Raw genomic sequence first — 20,729 nt, 5'->3', positions numbered from 1 at the left:
GTAACTTATTATTAACACTATTATTATTTTTGGGGTATTCCCCAATCATTTCTGCTGCTTCCAATGCAACTATGCCCACTTTGACTTGTGACAACCCCCCCCCAAATTTACAAGCAATGATAAAATAAAGCAATGTGATGGCTTTGAGGCTGACCCAAAGCTTCCCAAAGCAACAGAAGTATTTCCTACTGAATTCAGGGCTCTTTAATTTAGTCTTAAGAGTTACTTGAGTGAGTTTTCAAAAGAACTGCCACCTCTCCCAAGCCCACCAGAACTTTATGGATACTCTTTGTCTTTGTTCTCAGACCTGATCCGCTGCAGACTGTGGATTACTGCTTTCATCTTCCGCAGGACCTTCATTACCATGGTCAGGTCCTCCACTGCTCCTCGTCGGGCTGGGCTTACGTGTCATTAAAGATGAGTCACCAAACAGGGTCCTTTTGCTTGCTGGAGTGGTTCCTGATTTCAAAGTATTTTGTAGCTTGCTGAGCATGGGTGAGGTGGTCAAGTTCTCGGATTTGTCACGTGTTGCAGGAAGGAACCAGTCAGCACAAGATAAAGGTGGAATGGAAGGAGAATCTAGCCTTTCCTCTATGCTGGCATCTATTCCTTCCAGTTGAAGTATAGTGGCTTTAACCTGATCTACATATACACAGTCTGGTCCTGGATTCCCAATTGCTTTTGAAGCACAGCCTCCCGCCTCTAGCAGGACACACAGCATAAAGTATCTCTGTAAATATGGAAGTAGCAGTATTAGAGTTTGGTTTACACTTAGCCTTTGGAGAATTTATACTCAAACTTGCAAGTTTTACAGATATAGAAATAGTGCTACTTTCTGAGAGGTTCTATCCCACAAGACAGCTACAATAGAAATATTTTGTAAAGTTACTGAATAAAATGCATGAAAGTGTTGATCTTACTGAACAACAGACAACACACAACAGCCGAAGAGAGCACTGGAGAACAGACACACTGCAGATGTTAACTTACCAAGCCAACTATCAGTAAAAAGTATCTTGCTTCAGGTTCCCTGTATGCTGTAATAGCAGAAACTTCACATGGCTGGATATGATGATGTGGAAATACTTCCCGCCATATCACTAACTGACTGATCTTCTGTTCTGCTGCCAAGGGTAACAGACAATAGTGCCGACAATATAAACCTATGTCAGTAAGATCTTCCTTTGGCAAGTGATTACCAATCAAGTAACCCTTAATTGAACACAGAAAAGGAAGTGTATTCAGTAAGAAATACAGCATCACCACTTATCACTTAAGAGTGCTTTTCGCATAGAGATATCCACACTCCACATGCATTGAGACTGTAAAACTTTCTGGCAGAGACTGTCTTTTTGGTGTACCTTGTACAACAGATAACAATAAGCTTTTGAACCACATCTGAAGAATCAGAATACTGTAATATAAAGAAAACATCAGCATATATGCAAGTTCCCAAAGGCAAGCTGCGAAACACTATTTTTAACAACTTGCAAACCAGCTACAGAGTTAAGCTGCTTTAATTCTCATTTAATTCCCTCTCCAAAAATACTAAGTTATCACTGGAATTAATAAAATTTCCAAAGAAGATATATAGTATAAAACCATTTCTAGCACTAAGGGTGTTATAGTTAAAAAGCTGCCATGGTAGATACTGATCAGTTCCATCTGTGCCAACTGTTTAGTTCCATAACGCTACAGCATAAAGAGCAACAGCATGATAAAATCCTTAAAATGTAATTTTCTTAAAGGAAAGGTTGTTACCTTCCTATTTATATTGTTAAATATACTGTCTATATTTAATAACAATACATAAATCTACAAATGAGGCCCAAGTGAAAAAAGCTGTCAATACAATTCCTCAAGTCTCTGATTTAAAGATAGATTAAGGATAGATCACCTGTTACCTTTATTAAAGAAATGGCAATGAACCAAAAAATTCCTATTAGAATCTCATACAGTCTCTCTTGAATTGACTCTTACTACTTTCTTACTGCCGTCTCTCCTTGGATCATAACCTGCAAAATTCCCATGAGACAGTTTCAAACAAGCATTTTGTTCTTATCATACAGCACCTACCACTTTCTGACACTGATTTTTTTCTGTTATGGTGTTTGAGTTGTAGGTCTCATACTAGAAATACATATTTAAAGCCATCATACATTTTTTCTCATATTTGTGAGGGTCTTAAAAGAGTTATTCCATGACTGCCTTAGATTTCCAGACACATTTTCTAAATCTTTAGGCCTTAATCACTGATACTACCTTGTAGAAAAGACAAGAGCCCATAATCATATATAATCTTCTCATGTCATAATAATCTTCAGACTGTGGGGAAGAAAGCATAGTATCATTTTTAATTCAGAATTTTTGCTTTAGTTACCAAATGCAAGTCACCTAATTCCAGTCAACTGTCATCAGAATCCCATGTAGTACTTTCATTTTTGACCTCCTCTTATCAGTGCAACAGTTAATACTGAACGGTTCAGTGAATTACTAAGTTTTTACCCTCCATTGTCAATTTTCATGTCACTACTATCTTCTCTAAAAATTTCCAGCTCAAAAATAACAGATTTCCTATTTAGATCTACTCTGTCCATAAGCTATTTTTGTTAGGATATGCTATTTCTGAGTTCTTAACAACAAAACAGGTGAAACGTAAGTATCGACACCAGAGGCCCTCCTAGAGTAAAATTTCCAAGTCAAAGCGTTCAGCCCCCCTGCCCCCCCCCCCCCCAATTTGATGTTTTACCCGAAATATACCCATTCCTTGGATCTTTTCATCTAGAAGTCCAGTACTCTCAGATTAGTAAACTACCTTTAGGTGGATATAGCGTATTTTACATCAAGTGGGTGCAATCAATTTCTGTCCCATGAACCACAACTTATGAACATTGCTTTCTGTAAATAATCATCCAAGTTGTTTAGCACAGTGGGTTTACTTATTTTTTTCATTTCTTTTGCAAGATGGACTGTATGTCTGCCTACCTTGTATTTTAGGTTTTAAGAGTCATTAAGTAACTTTTTGTAATTAAGAATATATGTGTCCCAAATTGTTATGCTATATATGTGATCAAAAAAGTATCCTTATGCTCAATTCTAACACGCCTATGAAGAATATAAATTTAGAATAACTATTCTGGAATGTGAGTTCCAGAAAGCTCATATTTGATTAAGAAGAGTGGATTAATTTGGAATTAGTACTTTTTTAAACTACTGAACATGACACCAAGGCAAAGAGATCCTGTACAAGGCAAACAACAAAAATAAAATGTTTACCAGCTCTGCAAAGTCAGCTGCTTCCAGGTCACTCAGTGCTGTGTCAATCTCCATCTGAAATAATTTAAGCAGTGAATTTTAGTAGAGATTTCCCACACATGAGCTTACAGTAACAGCATGCTGTGCACCATCCTGCTAGTCTCAGAAGATGATGATTCATGAGTACAAAGTGAATGGATGAAAATTTGCACACACTTTTCAGCAGTAATATCCAGTATCAGGAACACCTCAATTCATCAGATTAAAGAAAAATCCTTCTTAATGGCTGTGTGTTTCCCTCTTGAAGCTGTAACATTTCTCTGCTTGTGTGCCTGCTGAACCCATGGTTTAGTATAAAGGAGATGTTACTCCTACTTTCAGAGTGCTTTAAAATATGAGGGCTAGAGAAAGCTCTGAAATCTGGCAAGCTATTGTAGCCAACTGAGTTATTAGAAAAATCTTTTTCAAGTGGATGTAGTTTTTGTCTCTATGGAAACTGCCAAAACTTTCTCACACATTATCTTTGTTCTACTGAAAACGCTTTGAACTGGCTTATTTCTGTAACTACAAGAGCTGTTGGTTAATATAGGTTTTACTAAAAGTACTTTCCTTTAAACAATATGGTCTTAGGCACTGAAAGACGTTCCTGCCATAAATGTGCTTCTTAGTGAAAAGAGCCTAAAATCCATCATTACAGACTTCTTGGGATGTATTAACAGGGTGCCTCTAATTGAAATACAGCCAGTTTTCAAACAGAGAAATGTCAGAGAGGCTGTTGGCAGTTGACAACTAACCAGTCTCAACTTTTTCTCAGTTAAAATATAAACAGCCTTCTGCCCAACAAAGAACTGACACTTCTAGTTTTATATTCCTTAGAGAATATAAAGATCTTCACTAAAACTTGACTGGAACTTTCATCTTCTGCAACGACGAATTTTTATGGGGAAAGGAGATGATCTCAGACAATTTTGGAAAGCAGTATCTGTATCATAAATATCAACTACATTGTTTGAGAAACAACCTGTGAGAAACAACCTAAACTAGAGAACAAAGTGTAGCAGAGTGTTTCTATAGAAACTTGAAAGAAGGACGCACAGAGGAAAATAAAATTGATCACTAAAAAGTGCAAGAAAAAATGTCATTTTCTGCATAGGACAAAAATGCTGACAACAGTTTGAGGTGGATTAAGTTGTATTTCAAATGTAAACTAGGTTGCTGACTGATCACATTCTACAACAACGTGTTGCATAAACATTCTCTTCATATGTGAATAACACATTTTGGTTATGGAGCAAGGATTTTGCAAGTGAGTGGATGGACATGTTACAGGACTATGTGAATACCTCTACATCTGTCACCTGGATAGCAGATTTAGCTCTGGAGTTATGACATGAACTTTTCTGAGATAGTTGTAGGTACTTCTGTACATATTTAATAGGGTGCTCATACATGCATATTATAAAAGCAGAAGTTTAAAATCGTCACAAACATACTGGCCTCAAGCACATTCAAGCATCCTATGGGTCAAGGTAGAAAGAACTAAATCATTCTCAGTGTGCTGCTCAAGGTAAAGGAGAAGACAATCCATATATTGGAGAAAAGAGAGAGACGACTACACCAGCAGACAGAAATCTGTTTGGTAACAAGCAAGCTCTGCATCTGTCAGTGCTGCAATGTCCATGGCAACTTGCATTACTGAACATTAGCAAACCTGAAATAACTGCAAATCCTGACAACAGTAGAGTTGAAACCACTTCATCCCTTCTCCTTGAAAAACACTTTTGAAATCTGTACACAAGGCCTTATTAAATGGAAAAATCTGAAAACTAGGAAAGTCCTAATTAATATTATCCTCAAAGACCCTATCAGTTAAAGAACATGCCACTGAAGAAGGTAATTTTTAACATCCAAACTCTGTCCTTTTGCAGACCCATTCTGAAAAGCACTTTCAATTTTCCACCATACAGCCTCTTTCAGTTGGTTTAATGTTCATTTCTTTTGTTGTTGCTGATGAAATAAGCTTGGATAATGGAGTTTATTGTCAGCTCAGATTAGAATCATTGTCAAATACTTACAGCTAGCCTTAACTATGCTGTCTACAAACTTACAAATAGTTTGGGTCTATCCATGAAGGAAAACTCTTGTGTTTAAAATTTCCCAGCTGTTTCATTTGCACTACATCATGGGAAATACTCATTAAAAACCAAACTCCACCATGACAAGACTAACATATTCTAAGCATCATTCCATCTTAGTGATTTTTTTTTCCCCTATGAATTTTTTTAAAAAATGCTATACATGTATTGAATCAAATATAATATGCACTCTCCACGTGATATAGAAAATAACTTCCTAGTTGTAGAGTTGAAAATACTTTAAAATCACAAAGGCAAAAATGAATCCTAAATTCACTAACATTCAAGAGGATGGAAAATGGAAATGCATTGAATCTTTCTTCCATTGACTTGAAAAACTGCACCTCTTACAGTGTCAAACAAACGATGTATGGATATTTATTTTGATTCTGTAACAGCCATTTAAATTATAAGTTACACAAGGGCTTCTGGAGTAATATTTTCTAACTGGAAAAAAACCTTAGATGGTCAAAATCGAACATAAAGCTACATGCCAGGGCCTGCTTTCCCTATGGCATATGCTGGTTGGTAGAGAGGTGTGTGTATATATATTTTACATAAAATTAATTTTTTTGTCATCATGTTCTCTTCCTAGGTAACAAGTCACCAAAGTATGCTCATAATAGCAATCTGCTTCTTGTGAGAATGACTGTGTAATTTCAAACTGAAATAAAGGATCCAGTAGAAAGAGGGGTGGTCTGGGATGGGCAAAGGGTTTCAGCAAATTACATGCTAACAGCAGAGACACCTGCATCAATTTTCTGGCCTCTCATATACAAATTTTTCTAGAAAGCTCTGAAAAAACACATTACCTTGACTTCCTGAGGCAATGTCAGCCAGCGCAGGCCTGGGAGACTGTTTAAGAATAACGCACTGCAAGTATCATAGTGTTGAGTGCTGGGGCTGGCATTTGACTTGAGTCTTGCAGGCTGAAGCGCCCGCTGGAAGAACAGGTTGAAAAAATGATCCAGGCGAGAAACATTTTCCACCTGGCAAAAAGCACTGAACAAACATGAACTCCAAGTTAGAATAACAGAGAAACTTGTAGCTTGTCTATATAACCTGCTGTGCTTAAAGAGGCTCTCTACAGCATGATACTACATTTGGATTCAGGGTTTTTTTTAAACAGTCATTTTAAACATGAAAAAACCCAGTAGGCTAATCCAAGCAGTACCTACAACCAAAGGAAAAGCTAAAGCAGCACAGTATAATAGCAGGTATCTTAGAGCAACTTAAGATGCAACAACGATCGGTTTCATCCTTTTGGAAATTATTCTTTTTCTTTCTCTGTGGCACACAGACGTTAACCCCAAACTGAATGCAAGCATGTGAATAGCCTACCTTGGCCATTAGGTTACAGTCAGACTGAACGTTTTCTGTGTGTTTTCCAAATGCAGAGACAGACAAGTCACTCTGCCAAATGAGGTTCTAAAGTCTGGTGCATTTACTTTCTTAAAAACAAACCACTGATTCATACTTGTGTTTTACAAAGTGCTTTAACACAAAGGGTCACATTTGCAGAGTGTTGCTGACATCCAGTGACTTCGATTATGTGAATGATTTAAACTAATCAAGGACAAAACTTTCTGAATCAACAGACTGTTTAAAAAGTGTCTTAATGTGTGTTAAGACTGAAACAAAAAGGCAAGGAGAACAGAATCTTGGGTTTTGTGCAAGTATAAAGGAACATGCAAAGAAACTCCATGTAAACATTACCACTGCTAGCTGTCTTCAGTGAGCATCAATGAAAAATTAGTGACTTAAAATGCTTTTGAAAGAACTCACCTGTCTAAAGAACTGTACATGAATTTCAAAGTCCTGACAACATCTTCAATCATGTTCCTCAGCTGAGCAAGTGGAACACTAAAAAAAAAAAAAAAAGCAATTCAAATGTACAGCTAAGTTTATAATATCTTTACTATGAATAAGCGTAGGCATCTCCTGAAGAGCTCTATTCTTAACTAATAATGTAGTGCAAACAAAAAATTCTTCATTAGACTCAGTGAGAGATTTCCTTTGAGTGACTTGCCCATAATGACACAGATGGTAGTAAAGCTGGGAGGGGAAGGGAAATCCTAGAACACATAAAAATATAATATTACTGCTGTTATTCAGTAGTGTCTAATCAAGACTTTACCAAACACTGACAATCACTGTTTTTTTAGACTACACCTACTTCTGAGATCTAATGACACCTTATTCCTTCTAGACAAAATGAAAAAGAAACTGTAACAGTGAATATATAAAAGATGTGAATAAGGTAAATCAAAAAAGTGGAATCACGGGAATAGGAACTAGTTATAGTAAAAAGAGTACATTGTAAGCCCTCTCTTTCTTGCTTTTTTGATAGAAGAGTACAATTTGAGGACACACAATAGGAAATGAAATGAAAAGGAAAACAAAGCAGCTTATTTGAAACTCACTTTTCTTCAGGAAGACCAATTACAAGCAACTTGTCAGCTTCTTTCCAGTAAACAACCTGAACCAGTTTTTCGCATAAGAAAAGGGAGGAACTAGAAAAATTAAACGAGAAGTACTTCTGTTAACACTATGAAGCTACAAAACACGACCTTTATGAGCCAGAATGTTTTATATGTATTTTATATGCAGACTTAACGCTCGTCTATAATCACATGCATACAACAAGTGGCCTAGGTAATGATGTTACTAAAGAACTTGAAGTCTCTCTGGTTTTGGTTCCAAACAGATCATACCAGTATTAACAATGTTTTCAAGTGAACTACCGTTACTGAAGCGCCACAGTCATCTTCTGAATCACTCAGATGCTCTCTAAAGGTCTTCCTGCCTCGCTTTTAACACAATCAACTTACAAAATTAATGTCATTTCAGATCACAGTGAGGTAACTAGAGGTACTAATGAAGGTTCTGAACATAGCAGTCACTCACAAAATCATTTAAAAAGACTCCACGTTTTGCAAACAAGACCAAGAGGTATTTGAACATATTACCTGAGTGATAAACATAAGCTTGAACTCTCATGCTACCTCCTTGTATAGAAAATTGCTCCATGAAGCACAGCAATCCCAGAAAGACCAACAGAACTTTCATTTGAACCACAGAGTGAATTAGAACATGAAACTGAATTAGACCCAAGGTTCAAATTAGCAGTAAATCATATATTATGCACCAGGTTATCACATTAAATGTACTGGTTGCTGCTAAAAACGAGGTCTATAAATATCTCAAACACTAAATTTATAGTAAACCCCCACCTTTCTTACTTTCACCTTAGAAATTTTAAATAACAACATGACAGTGCTGCAAAGTGAAAAAAGTGTAACAAGCTTAAGCTTGAAAGATTCAGGAACTTAATTTTTAGGATATGGCTCCATGAATAACTTTCTTCACTCATACAGTAAAACTGATGGTGCTAAATAAAACAACAGTGTTATTTCATTAGGTAAGAAATACCTTAGTATTTCTGCAGGTCACCAAAACATTCCTCTCCTTCATGTTACCAAAAGTGCTTTCCAAACAATGCAAATACTACAAAGAAATAAACATCCCCACCCCAAAAGTTACACCATACATATGCAGACACAGTAATGATAATTTACTCTTAGAAATCGGATTGCAGCTGTTGCAGAATTTCCAGTCTCCATACTACAGTGCCACAGAATCCCAGCTTAGATAAGGGTGCTTTAAGAGATTTAAGGAAGGATCTAAAACCAATTTCACTGAACTAAAAATCCTAGTCATTGCCACCCATGAGAAATTCCTCTAAATCAACGTACATCCTGGCTGAGCAGCCCAACTTCAGGCACGCTGTTCTAGTTAAAATATTCTTGCCCAACAGGTAGAGTCACTCTTTTTTTTGTCTGGAACTGGATGCACAACCCATGTGTGGTTTTCTGTACACATATGTATAAAATAATAAGAGTAGTAGCACATTAAATTTCAAATATTTTTACCTGATAATCTGGGTACCGGTAACACTTTCCAGTATGTCAGACAGTGTGAGAAATATTCCTCTCACACTTTTCAGTTTTTGGGATGCTTCTGATACAGGGTACTGATAAAGGATTTCTTGCTGTGAAGAAAGTTAGCTGTTACTTAAGCAAAACAAAACCAAAGTCACCAAAAGAACCCAACCCAAAACTAAAAAAAAAACCCCAAACAATCAAAATGTTCCTCCACATTTATTACTTTCTGCTAAATTGTGACATGCCAGAAATAATACATGCAGTATTAAGCATATCCAGTGCAGAGTACAGTAAATTATCTTTCTACATAAACAAAAGAAACACAGACATGATTAACTTTCCTATTTATGTCACTAAGCACATCCAGCCAGTGCCAATACCCGTTAGAAAATTTTCCTTCATCAAGATTAAAAGAATATAAAGTTTAATTACAGAAGGACCTGGCAAACTTTGCATTCTTACCCAATTTAATTAGCTCTATTTTCAAATACTCATTAGTAACAAGGATCTTTTTTTCTTGAATGAATCCCTCAGATGGAAAAAACCCTGCCATTTCCTAATTACAGCACTACAAAGGGCTAGAAACAGCTTTTCTTTCTCCTCACTATGAGCTGGGGCCTTTACACAAATTCATTTCCCAGGGAAAGAAAAGACAACTGTAACAAAAGGTCATTGCTGTATCATAGATATACATTAATGAGTTAGCAAGGTTCAGCACACATCACCATGCAAGATCAACTGTCTTCAAAGCAAGGCGAAAGTTCATAGGACAATAACAATGGAATTAATACATAAGAAGTAGCTAATTTCTTCAAAAGTATAAACCCTCCTTCAATCAAAAAAACCTCAAACCTGGACAGGCTGTCTGAACTAATGCCTTATCAAATAGCTTCGCTTTTTTATTTTATCCATTTCTCAAACTGAGTCTAAAGAGCATTTTAAAAAATGTGTTAGTGCAGTCCTGACAACATAAGAAATGGCTAAAAGAAACCATCAAAAGGGTGCCAACCAGCTAAAAACCTATAATCTTCAAACACACTTCACTGACAATAGTCTTTAAACTGCATGTTAAGTACAATTAAAAAAGAAACAGTAGATGAAAGACAACTGTGTAGTCTTAAAGATTAATTCAGAAATTATAAAACCAGAGAGAAAAGCTATAGGAAGTACAAGTCAGTGTCTGCATGAACCAAGCTATCTTAACAGCTATTTGCTAATAATTTGCAAGTATGCTAAATTCATACTTCCAGAAAATACTATCACGTAGGAGGAACAGGAACATCATTCATTTTAAAACATGGCATTACCAAAATGAGTTCAAACATATAAAGATGTGTAGTTTGTATGCTGGTACAAACAGCACACATTATAACTGTAATATCTACCTTGAACTAACACATACAAAAGATAGCCATACTCACTGAAACTATTATCATATGGGACACCCCCACATCCCAAATGATTTCTAATACTGCTTTCCTTTACAATTGAATAGTTAGAGCTCACAACTCTTAGAGCTCATTAACTCTATTTTTAGGTGCCAAAAGCTCACAAGTGGAAGAATTAGTTACTAGCTTTAGTTGCCATTGCTTACATGGATGTGATCCACATACCCTGTCTCCCTTGGACATGGATAAAGCAGCTTAGTAAAGGATCATTGTATTTTTATTGCGCAATATGGCATAGGCGTATAGTATCTTCACTGCTAATTTGAAGTACTGCTGTAAACTAAATCTGGAACAGGACATCTACTGGATAAAAGTCTATTACCGCTCACCAAATAAAATTAAAGACAACTGCCTTGAAGAAGGCAGCATTCTTTTGTTCAGAAATGTTAAAAAAAAGAGCTTGACTGCACCAGCGAAGCATCTCTCAACATTAGAGACCATCTGGGGCTCCCTAGCTGCCAGGACTTCTTAAGAAACAATTGTTCCATGGTATGAAGGGAGAACAAGTGCATTACAATCCCTCTTTTACCTCCGCTCAACATTCATGGTTAATCCTGTTTCTTGGGAGAGTGTAAAGCAATAATGGGGCAAGAAAGCAGGGCTCCTGCTTTCTCTTCCTGCATTTACTCCGAAGTGCAGGAATTGCAATTAGGCATTTGCATATCTATCACCTACCAACAGAGGAGCCAGAGGCCCTGAAATACATATTTTTAGTATTTCATAAAGTTCATGTGGCCAAGAAAACACTGGTCTTTAGGTCTACAACAACCGTCCGTAGCTGTAGCCACATAACATAGCAGTCTTGCACTGCAAACTTAAAACTGAAAAAAAAGAGAATTATTTGCAATAATGTAAGTTCACTTTCATAAAGCATCTTGGGTTTATTTAACTCACAGTAAAATGAGCTCTTTTCATTTTTATTATAGGGAAACACCAAAGCAGAAAAATACCACAGTATCACAATTTAATGGGAGCAGTCTTCAGGTGGGGAAAAGCACAGAATGACCTTGCCTTGCTGCAAAGCTATTAAAAAAAGAAGTAGTAATTATGACAAACACCTGTGTAAACTTATTCTGCTGAAGGTACCTCCCGTGAAAAAATGTAGTCTCTTAAATGGGATTGGAAAGGGCTGCAAACCAAAGCTTACAGTGTAGTATCTTGCTGTAATATATAATGAAGCATATGCTACCTTAAAAATATTACATTAAGAGCATGATTTATATTGTAAAATCAAGTATACCAGAGATAGGAAGTACTGGATTTATGGCTACCTAATAAGCTTTAATTATACACATTCATCTGTCTGCCTTGTCCTCTGCATAAGACAGGCATCTTTCAGAAAAAATGTAATACTCAAGACAACCTCATGCTGTGGATGTACGAAAGGGCTGAATTAAAGTTGCACAAGTAGCCACAAATCTGTCATTTCCTAGCTTTCAACCACTTGATTCTGCAAACTTCCCAACCGTTTTTATATGATATCATGACAGTTTTCTATGACATCATGTAATTTTCTAGGGTTCTCCTCCCCAGCCCTGTCTCTAAAAAATTAAACTCCATTATGTGTGGTTGAAACACATTTTCTGTATTACACAATGCTAAAAGAGCAATACAGACTTCTCTCTCTTGAAAAATTAACAAAAAAAAGACATCTCAAAGAGGGGATGGACACTGACTGGATTTAAGGATTAATTTCAGGGAAGTGAAAGGAAAATGTCTTTTTTCTGCTTCTCACTCCATCACTCTTCCTGCCACCCCAGTCCCTGGGGACTGGCAAAACTTGTCTTTCGTTTGATGTCTTCGTATCAAATAATGTATCAAATAATATCAGTAGTGCAGTATGATAAATCTAAGTTGAACTGACAGAAGGGGAGAAGAGTTTTATTCCAAATGTCTGTTCCCCAAAAGTCCACTTTGTCCATTTGTCATTCTCAGCGGGGGTAAGAAGCCAAACTAAGCCCTCCCCTCTGTTCTGTGTCCCTGCATTCTGAATGGAGTATTTGTAGCTATGGCTACATCACAAACAACATCTACACAAAAACTTACAATGGGTTATACCTACACTGGCAGTATTCTCCTGAACAACATGAAAAGGAAAGAGATGTGAAAGGAAGCTTTACAGGACAAAGGAAAAGAACTCCAGTAGCTCAAAAATGTCACTCAAGTGAAAATCCACAGTTGGTTGCGAACAGTAAACATAGGAGAGTCCTCTACAAAAAGGCACATCAGCATTTCAAAACAGGAGGAGCTAGGCAGACTATGTATGTGGCCTGCCAACAGCTCCTGCTGGGGAAAATTTTTTTGATTAGGCAGATTTCATAGTTTGAGAGGCGTATTGAAAACAGCTCAGTGAGCATCTAAGAGACAATCATGACCTTCTTAATTGATCTCTGCTTTGCCTGTTAACACCTCAAGGCTCTTCATGTACAGATATTCAGCACCAAAGAGATTTCAAATCCGGAGTCTGTAAACAGTGATGGTAATTCCCACCCACCCCAGAATTTCAAGCCTTATTTCTGTCAAAGTGGACACTTTATGGACTATTCATGACTCAAAATGATAAGATTTATTTTCATTTCATATCAAAAGGTGTAGCAGTTGCTGTTGTCAGCTGTTACCTTTCATCTTCAGTTTTATTTAGTTGGCCACATACCTCATCCTTAGATGTTTCAGAGTCCAGTTTCAGTGTGAGGAACATAACAATATGAGGCACGTCTTGCAGAGCCTGTTGATGGTCCGTGCTATCTTCTCCCCACAAAAGCCGAACCAGATTGTTCATACTTGACTGTGCCCGTTTATACCTTTGCTGAGAAGTTTCTTCAGGCTCAAATATTGATGTTTCAAATGTAAGTTTAACCTATTAAGATAATTAATTATTGTGAAAATGAGGCTCTCACAATTATGTTCTAATCCCAGATGGAATAAATGCAGTTTGAGCCCTTAAGTTTTCTTAGTCTTACTGACAAAGATGTAAGCATTCAAAAATTCCTGCTGTTTGAAGAAAACCAGATAAATATTCAGTGTTACAGAGCCACCTACTATTAAGAAGAAAGGCAGCTATCACATGTTCTATGAACCATATGAGTAAGCATGTGGTTTGGTGTGTTTTCATACTTAATTCTTATGGGTTTGAGAATGGAAAAATACACTTACTGCTCTGCGGTTCGTTTGAACACAAAACCTATTACCATGCTTTGGAAATACACACGTTATTTGACTTCTTTCAGAATGTCAGCACTTCGAAGTATTTATCCTCAGGGCTCTTTCATGAACATTGCTTTGCTATTCGAGTGCACTGACAGGTACATTTGCACAGGGAAATCAATTTACATTAGACTGGAAGTCTGCTAATTTGTAGCACTCAGCAGCAATTCTTTCCATGTGCCCATATTTCAGTAGATTATTTTTTTTTTTTAAACTGTAAAGTCAGCAAGTAAGTTCTGCTGCTGTATTTGACAACTGTACACAACTAGCAAGAAGCATAAAAATTATTTACAGCACTTGCTGCATTCTGTCTTCAGATGGAAAAAAATGCAAAGCACAGAGAATTCGCTCTTAAAATAACAAAGTGCCGATAATCAAGGTTACTTTGTCAAAAAATTACTTGTTTAGCGTTCTTTATTTCACAAATAAAGTGACCACTAGGAATTTTAGTCTGTATTTCGGGGGTCACAAGCAACACAATGTCCACACTTGGCATGGAAATTTGCTTTACAGACCTCCTTTTTATGAGCGCTGTCTTAGAAAAATTATGTTTGGTGGTAGGTGTTCCAGCAGTGGTGAAATAAAAAGAGTCTTTTTTTTTTTTTTTAATGAACACTTAATTCTAAGTATGAAAGGATTTGTGAGAAATACCTTGCTCTTGACTGATCATGAAATTGTAGTGTTCAGAAAGAATAAACTGATTTATTTTCTTGGATGATAACTTTAGTTTTCATCATTGCTCAAAGTGAGTAAAAATGCATCTATTTGGACTAAGCAGGCACACTCTCAGTTCCCTCCTTCGTATGCTTTTACTCAAGATTTTTGTCTGCCTTGAAGTACCCTTAACATACCTACTGACTGGGAAGTTCTAAACATAATACATCACACTAAATCCTGCTTCTTTCTAAAGCTGGTGACAGTTTAGCCTAATGATTGATGCAACAAAAAAGGTTTATATTTTCCCAGTTGCAGCGAATTTGAAAAGCCCAAGCAGAGGTAATTTATACATTTAAATACAGACAATTTACATTTTCATAACTGTGAGCAGTGCCAACAAGAAATAATAATGCTTTAAAACACCCACTGCCTGTCAACCTAGATCAGACAGAAGTGCCATCATCAGCTCTTCCAGTTACAACATTTACGGGATCGGCTGCTGCCTTCCCACTTCACTCCCTCCCAACACTTCTCATTAATCTTTTCTTCTCCCATTTTGGCTGCTGTCAGCTTGTTCCTCTTTTCCCATTCCCTGTAACAGCAGTGCATTCAATGCTTCTCTCATGCCATGTGCTACCATTTTCTTCTCTGACAGTAACTCATCCCTTGCTTCCTCCTCATTATTTCAGTTTTGATTAATTACACTGCATATTAACAGGATTCAAGGAGCAGAAACACCCAGCTAAAAGCAGTGGCTTTATTAAGTCCCAGTAACTTGATCATTCACAGTTTTATAGATGTATGTTTTCTCCTCTGGCATTCAGTGACTCAGTTCTCTTTCTCTGTCACGCCATCTGCATGTATTTCAGAGGATTTTCCTCATACCCTGTGTAATTTCTTGCAGATTTCCTCAAGGCTCAATAGTTACTTCTCTTAACTTCTACATCTTGTCTGTGGACACTCATTCATGACACTTAGGCTACAGCCTCTACACTAATGACGCACAGATGTAATTCTTGCTGCAGTCTATCTTTGAGTCCCTTGATTAAAAATAAAGCAACCCAAACTGAATCTGTCTTGTCTTAGAGACACAACCAGATAGCTGTCCAAGCAAGAGCTCAAAACAAATGGGGACAAAACGAACTTTAACTCTTCCTCCTCCTGCAGGCATCCACGTTGCCTCCCACCCCTCTGTGGACAATACTGCCCCACTCAGACGGGAAATCGCTGTGTTTTGAGAAATATCTCTCTCCACAATTTGACAAGTTCCTTTCCAAATCTTGATTCTAATAGCTTGAAACATGACATTTTCTGTTCCTCTCTACTATTGCACAAGTTCTAATCTATTTCCTGCCTTAAAAAAATACTGTAAAAAAAAAAAAAATCTAAGATGGAAAATACTGCAATAGAAAATTACTGAGAAACTACATTTCTATGTATCCTAACACCCCCCTCCCCCCCACACTTTTTTAAGATGGTGGAGAAATCAGTCTTCATCCTGAGCAGTACACTGGATCTGATTAGATATAACTACTAAAGTATCCTTCTGTAAATGCTGATGATGAAGTCTTTCACAACTTTGATTTCATTTCACCTAAAGAAAATCAGTTCCATGCACAGCAGAAAATGGAAAAGGAAAGGAAATGAAGAATGGGAGAAGCACAAAATGTATTAGTATTCTAACTCTATGCAGCATGCACACTATGACATTAGAACAGTTGTAAAAAAGAATTTAATCAACCTGAAAGAAGGCGCTGATGAAGGGACAGTAACAGCAAACTATGAGGTACACGGATGGAAATTTTTCTACTTAGGAAAGATGCGACAGAAGCAGAACATGACAGAGCTTTCTGAAGTCAAGGAATGATAAATGGAAGTTAACTACTCATAATGCAGGAACCTGGGAGTATGAAATGTACTTCATTAGATGGCAGCCTGAAAAACAAGGAAAACATACGTAACACAAATCAGTTCTGTAAATCACAGCTACAGGATGCTGTGAAGATCAAAGGAATTTTAAGAACTAGATTAAAAAAGGAGAAGGTACAAACTTGTATGTGATCCAACAAGTCGCTATTGACTGCTGTAACTATTGACTGCTGTAAGCTGGAAAAGTAGGATGGGAAGGTCACTCTGTATTTAATTTCATAGAATTACACAACAGTTTGGGTTGTAAGAGACCTTAAAGCTCACCCAGTTCCAAACCCCTGCCACAGCTTCTCTTGGCAACCTGTGCCAGTGCCTCACCACTAAAGTCATTCCCCTATGTCCTGTCACTAAATGCCTCTCCATCACCCCTGTGGGCCTCATTTAGGTATTGGAAGGCTGCTACAGTTTGTTTCTTAATGATTTTTACTTATACGTTTGCCCCTATAAGAAAACAGAAGACGAAGCTGTGACACTCTTGGTCTGACGCCAAAAGGCGTACTTTCTGTATATCAGCAAGAAAGCTGTATGTCTTAGAATATGGATTTTATTACAGCCAGAGCTGGTGGCATTGCCTGCCTTTTAAGACTGCCTGCAATTTCCTGTTGTTAAGTCTCTGTTTTCCATATGCTTATGGTTTGCACAACTCTTAACTCAAAATTTCAAGCTGAAATTTCTGATTCTGAATGTCTGCCTTAGGCTGAGTATTTTCAGAAAGTTTTGGGTAAAATGGTTCTGCAACTTCTAAGTGTAAGGGTAAGGAAAAATATATTATTTGAAATATCTTCCTTTTCCTATGCTGTCTTCTCTGTCTTGTGGTGTTAGGAAACAGCAGCTGTTTTGATGACTGGAATTTAAAACTGTATAGACTGCAGCATATCACTTTATCTTGCATGCCTAGAAGCTAGTCTACCTAAACTGAGGTAAGGTTAACAATATTCTGGAAATATAATAATGAGAGATGTTATGCCACATACTGCAACTGAGATAATCTAGGTAGTCAGTTTCTGAAATTACTTCCAGTAATTTTTAATACTGAGCCCAGAAAAGCACTTCACTTATGTAAATAACTTCTGACTGCAGTAAAACTGCTTTAAACTGCATTTTCTTTGATATTTTGCAACATGTGATGCATGAGAATACATTAACAATTTTGCTTGTATAAAGGCCATCTTTATTACTAATTCTTAGAAAGAACTACCCTCTCTTTCTTCAGCAGCAGTGTTCTACACTGCAAAACCCTCTCAGAGCTATGTATTTAAATTCTTCACTGGTGTATTTCAGCAATCAGTCTGGCTTGACTCAAACTGCACAGTAAAAAAAAAAAGAATAATTGCACTTTAATAAAAGGCTTTGGAAAGCCAACATGACAAAGTTACACATTTCAAGTAATCGCTGTCTACTTGACAGATTTACTGACAATGTAAACATTAATGCTACATTAAGAGTAACTACTATATAAAGGGTTGCACTGCATTTTAGCAACAAATAATAGGTATACTCTAATCTAGCAAAGATACAATTACATAAACTATATAACCTCTGCTTTTTTAATCATTCTGTATTTAATAACAGTTACAACAACTCCATATTTGGTCAAATACAGGCAAGACAAGGTTTTTCTACCACGGAGCTCTGCCAATACCTGACCACAACTCTGGTAGCTTAGGCAAGCTTTGTACTGTCAAACATCTTGGAAAGCTTCCTGACCTGACATACTAATAATCATACTGCAGTTGCAGATGTAGTTCTACAGGCACTATGTGAGTTGTGAATGGAAGCATTTTTAAAAAAACTTGTTCTCATTTCTGGAAAGTAAAAGATTTCTATTATTATCATCACCTCATATATTCTACCTGAAAAAAAACTACCATGAGCTTACAGGCATACTGTAAGAGACATGATAATTTTAACCTGCTCAATCTCCTAAATTGCAACTTTTACTCTACCTTCCTTAAATCCAGGAAGTGGATTTAAGCAGAGTAATTCAAAAGACTTAATTTTATGCTACTAACAACCAAGGTAATTAATACTCTCCTGGTTTAATTCTGAACTAGCTATCTAATTCTTTATTACTTAATTCTTCATCATAGCTCCAATTCAGCTAGAAGAAAAAGATACGTGCAGAAGGTTTAGGGGAAGGAACACTATTCATCAGGTCAGGTTTTGGTTTTTTTTTTCCTATCAATTTTTAATCCTGAGTTCTATCAATCTTTATTACTCTTCAGTTTTGAAAGATCTTAAAGAGCATTTAATCTAAAAGCTCTTTAAATATCCAAGAATTTATTTTTCTATTTAAATAAGAAAGCAGTACTAGTTTTTCCATTTAAATGCTCTTAAATATCTTTAATAGCACTACTTATTAATCCAGGCTTCATTTTACTCTCCTGTGGTCTGTAAGCTCTTCTATTGATGATGAGATATTTATTTTATGAAGTATTTTCATAGCAACTATTACTATTTTAAGAATGGTAATTGACAAAAACAGCCACTACTATCCTGCAGTTGACATATTTTTAAGCTAGACATGAGTATCTTGTTTCAGACATGCTGCTGCCAGACTGCACATCTCCAGCACTATTCATTACCCACCAGGAGCAAGACATCATAGTATTAGATAACCTTGTCCTTCTTTTGAACACTCTGCTCTCAGCGAATGAACAACTCTCAAAACAACCATTCTTGACATTTTTACCCAGAACTACAAGTTATCACTGGTTAAAAGTTTGTGCAGGTTTCGAAGGAGTTATTTCCCTGTATTCAACAACAAGTAATTGATTTTGATGCAAGTGGCAATGTAATAATCAAATTGTTTTCTGAGCAGAAAAAGTAACAAAACTTACTTTTCCACACAGGTATGCACTAGTTAGCACAGAGAAACATAAATACTCAGAATCCTGCACGCACAGAATCCCTTGATACTCTCACTGGGCAAAAAAAATCAGGTGTTATAGTTAGTCTAAACCTACAAGTATGCTGCTACCTCTCGTACAATGCTGCACGTACTTTCTGACTCTGCTGATGACAGAGCATGTAACTGCTGGACTATGCCTGATGTCTCTTAATGGGACACTGGCTCGAGTCACTTACTTGCACTTACTTATTTTTCACAAAACTTACCAGAATTAAACTCCGAAATTTCTATTCTAAGTTTGACTGAAGTCAACCAAGGTGTTCAAAGAGTGGATGAAGAAGTTCTGAGAAAAAGACCACCTAAATTCTGTTTCCTATAGAAAAAGGGTTAGATACAATATCAGTTTTTACAGAGGACAGTTGGAGTAAAAGTTCAACTACTGTACCTGCATAGGACCTGGAATGCAAGACAGAACCCTTTCTATGTTTTCAGAATTCACATCAACATCATTTACAGCAACTAGAGCATCTCCTGGAGATAAAAAAAAGACAAAAAGCATGAGAAAATTAGATGGTATTACACAATACAAATCCAAGTGTTTTGTCTTAAAAATATGACATTCAAACTATCATAAATGTCCTTTTGTTACATGTAGATGGTTCCTATGTGAAACATTTAGTATGTTTAGAAACAGTCTATTACCTCAATGCTTTTAAGGCCTTACTGCCACACTAGTATCATTTACATGAGTAACTGTCAAAGCCTCCCCCCTCCATCCAGGCTTACGTCACTGGTGTTATTTGATCAGAAAAAAAAACAACTTCACTCATCAAGTTATGCCCAAGATTTACTTTTTTTCCCTCCAAAACCACCCGTTTACTTGCCAATCCTTCTCCACTGCTATCTCCGCTGAAACACTACTGTTTCCAAAAGCACACCAAAACTCACCCCTTCCTGTAGCAGCTTACAAGTTCTAGGCCATGATTAACAGAATTAATAGTATATTAATTCTCAAGAAGGTAGCCAAGAAACACTACATGACAAAAAGAAAAACACAATACCTGGATGCACTAGGAAAAGCATATCCTTTGAATGTATGTGAGTATAAGACCTGAGAGAATCCCATCCAGAGTACTTCTTACAATTCTATTCATCTGTGCGCAATAAAAATGCAATCACATGTGATGAGATACATGGAAGTAATACTGCAGTGACCAGGGAAATGGAAAACCCATGTATACTGGTTAAAGATGGGGTGAGTAATGGCTAGGTGCAGAAGCAGCTAGAGTAGAAAGCAGAGGGTTCT

General features: G+C 36.8%; 1 protein-coding gene across 2 annotated transcripts in view; it reads right to left on the bottom strand.

Annotated features, from left to right (window-relative positions):
- Nucleotides 1-20,729, bottom strand: part of INTU (inturned planar cell polarity protein) — a 46,606-nt gene that overhangs the window by 7,348 nt on the left and 18,529 nt on the right. For both annotated transcript variants that reach the window (XM_057428346.1, XM_057428335.1), the window contains exons 3-12: nucleotides 19,869-19,954; nucleotides 13,436-13,639; nucleotides 9,323-9,441; nucleotides 7,814-7,903; nucleotides 7,176-7,253; nucleotides 6,203-6,392; nucleotides 3,277-3,330; nucleotides 2,263-2,325; nucleotides 991-1,212; nucleotides 308-730 (exon numbers count right to left, since the gene is read on the bottom strand). In XM_057428346.1, the coding sequence (XP_057284329.1) occupies nucleotides 308-730; nucleotides 991-1,212; nucleotides 2,263-2,325; nucleotides 3,277-3,330; nucleotides 6,203-6,392; nucleotides 7,176-7,253; nucleotides 7,814-7,903; nucleotides 9,323-9,441; nucleotides 13,436-13,639; nucleotides 19,869-19,954 (1,529 nt within the window). The remainder of the gene's footprint in view (nucleotides 1-307; nucleotides 731-990; nucleotides 1,213-2,262; nucleotides 2,326-3,276; nucleotides 3,331-6,202; nucleotides 6,393-7,175; nucleotides 7,254-7,813; nucleotides 7,904-9,322; nucleotides 9,442-13,435; nucleotides 13,640-19,868; nucleotides 19,955-20,729) is intronic.

The sequence above is a fragment of the Pezoporus wallicus genome, unplaced genomic scaffold (assembly GCF_028554395.1).
Source record: "Pezoporus wallicus isolate ANWC-B61680 ecotype Strahan unplaced genomic scaffold, APGP_CSIRO_Pwel_v1 scaffold_3294, whole genome shotgun sequence".
Taxonomy (NCBI): Eukaryota; Metazoa; Chordata; class Aves; order Psittaciformes; family Psittacidae; genus Pezoporus; species Pezoporus wallicus.
The sequence above is the reverse complement of the archived record's forward strand: the minus strand, read 5'-3'. Positions and strand labels throughout refer to the sequence as shown.